Genomic DNA, 3630 nt, shown 5'->3' with positions numbered 1-3630 from the left:
GTTTATATAGTTTGTTACAAATGGTAAACCGAAATAAGTAAATCAAAATGTAAGACTAAACCAACTAAACCATTATATAATATGATATAAACCAGAACCCAGAACAGACTAACAGTAACGTAAAAGCTAGAATTGTTTCAATGTGCTTCACTACTGGTGATATTTCAAGAATCAACCGTAAATCTTAGTCAAAGTCAAGAATTGGTATTTCAGTGTCAAAATAAGCACACGGTAAGTTTTTTAATTTCTTTTCGAGGAAAAACTAAAATTTAAGTGAAAGACAATCGGAGAACAATCTGGTCTAGAGATTTTACATATAAATAAAAATAAAATAATAAAACAGCGAGAACGAAAACTGGAAAAAGAGGAAACCTTTGTGGCTTTGTCTTATTATTGTCTCTACCGAATAAAAACAGAGAACTTCTGTTCACCGACTAAACCAGTCGCCGGTGAAAATCCGATGCAATCCACTCACAGCGGCGGCGGCGAAGGAGGAGGAGGTGGAGATGTGAGTCGTGGTGGGTTATCTCGGATCCGTTCAGCTCCGGCCACTTGGATTGAAACCCTACTCGAGGACGATGAAGAAGATGATTTGAAACCCAACCTCTGTTTAACTGAGCTTCTTACCGGAAACTCGGCAGGGTTAACAAGTCCCGACACGTTTGAGTTCCCTAGTTCCGTTGAGCAGGGACTGTACAATCACCAAAGTGGGTTTTACCGTCAGAACAGCTCTCCGACGGATTTTCTCAGTGGCTCTGGAGCTGCGACTGATGGGTTTTTATCAAATTTTGGGATTCCGGCTAATTACGATTACTTGCCGCCGAACGTTAACATTTCTCCGGGAAGTAAACGGTCGAGAGAAATTGAAGCTCAGTTCTCTTCCCAGATGGTAACCTTTCTTCGACATAATCTGTTCTTATTTGATTAATTTTCTTATTGTTATCAATTTGTATGAAATTATAGTCAGTATTTTGAGTTCAGGCTCTGACTGAAATTAGTACAGTCATAGTTTAATGGGTCTTTGAAATGACGATGTAAAAGAGCAGTCTTGTCTAATTTTGACAACTTGCATTTGTTTTAAACAAAACTCAGCAAGTTGCAGTATTTTTTTTCCAGTGGCTGACATAAAACTTATATTAGTAGATGTCAAACGAGAAACATGCTTTATTAGGCACTACAATAAGTCCCTTATATCCAAGGCGCTCAAATCTGAAGCTCGTCTTACTCTTGTGAGATGGGAAATGTTCATATGATTCTTGGACTTGGATAATTAACTCTTTCCTTTTATTCTCTTGAGTAGAAAGAAGAGCAAATGAGTAGTGGTGTATCAGGAATGATGGATATGAACATGGATAAGCTTCTTGACGACTCGGTTCCTTTTAGGGTTCGTGCTAAACGCGGTTGTGCAACTCATCCTCGTAGCATCGCTGAACGGGTATTTGCTTAAAAGCTTCACGCTTTGCAGTCATAACTTGTGTTGTTTGTGTGTGCGTTCTTGTTTTTTTTTTAATGTATTTTCTCTATTCATATGATTAGATGAGGAGAACACGAATAAGTGACCGGATCAGGAGGCTGCAAGAACTTGTTCCTAACATGGATAAAGTAGTTTTCTTTTACATTGCATACTAATTTTCAATTTGCTAAGAATCACGAAATGGGACCAAGATTATATATGCTTAAAAGCTTAAGGTAAGATTTAGTGGGCTTATTAAGCTTGACCATAAAGAAAAATGGATGTTAACTGTTGATGATTGTGAAGGCACTGATAAAAATTACGGTATAGTCCATAAACTATGGTTGTGCAGGTTTTTATTCGAAGATTCTTTGAGTGATATCTGATTAGTTTCCTAACGATATGAAAAGACTGAGATTTGATTATCTTTTTCCTTTTTTTGCAGCAAACCAACACTGCGGACATGTTAGAAGAGGCTGTGGAGTATGTGAAAGCTCTTCAGTGCCAGATCCAGGTTTATATATATATATATCAACATAAATTTAGCATATGAAATGAGGGAAAATGGCTCGAGAAAAATCTATCGGAAAGAGCAATTGAGCAATGATTAGTAACACAAACTGTAAAAATAAACCATTTTGTATTTTTATTTGTTTTGATCATTTTTTCTGTTTTTTTATTGATTCAGGAGTTGACAGAGCAGCAGAAGAGGTGCGGATGCAAACCTAAAGAAGAACAATAAGGTTTCCTTTAGAATTGATATATATATAATATATGTAATTTTTATGTTTAATCTTTAAATGGATGGTCTGTTCGAAAAGTCGAAACATGATCCTTTTATTGGATTATAAAAATGTTATGACCATATCGCAGATAGTTCATAACCAATAGATTATGATTTGTAATCTTTCCATTTATGTATGACGGTATAATCTCCTATATAAGGAACTTCTATGTTATGAATAAAGATAGCTTTTTCCATGACTTTTATAACATGTTATCAGCACGAAACTATAAATTCCTAAGCTAATATTTAAATCGAAAAACCCTAAAACCCTAACCCTATCCGACGATCCGACGAACCATAAATCCCGATCGCGTCTCTTGTTCCCGCATCTGTTTTAGTTCGCGTCCCCGATCAGCTTCAGCCCAAGGCGTTCCTGATCTTAGCTCAGACGTTCGCGATCCGAGAGCAGCTCCAGCATGCGACCTCTTCCTCGTTCGCGACAGCATAAGACAGCTCGCGTTCGACGATCAAGGCGTTCCCGATCAAGCAACAAAGGACGTCCGCGATCCGATAGAAGCGATTCGATCCATTCCAGCTCGCGTCCCGTTCGTGTCCTGCTTGCGGCTCAACTCCTTTGGTGGTCCGATTCAACAATCATCTAAGGTTAAAAGGTAATTCAAAACCTAAGAACTCATAATCGAACATGGATTGATTGATAAAGAATGAAACCCTAAAACCCTAATCTTTATGAATCAAAACCATAGGGTAATAGATAAAAATCCTAATTGAGTAAATCGAAGCTCTAAAAGTTTGATACCCAAAACCCTAAATCATGTTCCTACATGATTAAAACCCCAAATCGGTTTTTACAAGTTAAAATCCGATAAATCCTAACTCTATATCTATAAACCCTAAATAATATAAGTATCAGAATTAATTATACTATAATTATCAAATCACATATTAAAACCCTAATCGGATATTTTGAAATCAAAACTGTTTTCGGTTTTCATCATTGAGGTTTTAAATCTGATTGAATCTGATGCTATGTTGCTAGAATTGTTTGACCGTTAAATTGATAGATTTATTTTCTCATTATGCTTGGTTAATTGTTCATCTGATTTAACATTGTTTAAACCGACCAGGCTGTTAAAACATTGATTGAATCCGATAGGTTGCTAGTTTGTTTTTCTTATATAATCCGATAGGTTGATAGATTGATTGAGGTTTACTTGTTTAAAATACGAATGATTTGATTGCATGATTCTTGAGGTTTAATATCATGTGCTAGGATTGATAGTTTTGTAATATGATTTGTTTTAAATAGAAACCCTAAATAATCCGTATGATAGGTTATATTGATCTGATTTGGATGTCTTTGAGAATTCGTATGCTTGGTTGATAGATTCATGATAAAATCTAATGTCTTGAGGTTTAAGATTGTATGCTA

The 3630-nt window shown here is 36.0% G+C and overlaps 1 protein-coding gene across 2 annotated transcripts; it reads left to right on the top strand.

Moving 5' to 3' along the window:
* The first annotated feature begins 309 nt into the window (after window positions 1-309).
* On the top strand, window positions 310-2360 carry LOC106296832 (transcription factor bHLH80). Of its 2 annotated transcripts, XM_013733059.1 has the most exons (5): window positions 310-889; window positions 1301-1435; window positions 1537-1602; window positions 1899-1967; window positions 2142-2360. In XM_013733059.1, the coding sequence occupies exons 1-5, from the start codon at window positions 461-463 to the stop codon at window positions 2193-2195; spliced, it is 753 nt and encodes a 250-aa protein (XP_013588513.1). In that variant the 5' UTR covers window positions 310-460; the 3' UTR covers window positions 2196-2360. The 2 variants fall into 2 exon arrangements, with proteins under 2 accessions (XP_013588513.1, XP_013588514.1); XM_013733060.1 differs by lacking the exon at window positions 1537-1602.
* Window positions 2361-3630: the final 1270 nt, after the last annotated feature.

This window comes from Brassica oleracea, chromosome C6, assembly GCF_000695525.1.
Source record: "Brassica oleracea var. oleracea cultivar TO1000 chromosome C6, BOL, whole genome shotgun sequence".
NCBI classification, from domain to species: Eukaryota; Viridiplantae; Streptophyta; class Magnoliopsida; order Brassicales; family Brassicaceae; genus Brassica; species Brassica oleracea.
Note: the sequence above shows the minus strand (reverse complement) of the source record. Positions and strands in the feature narration are given on the sequence as shown.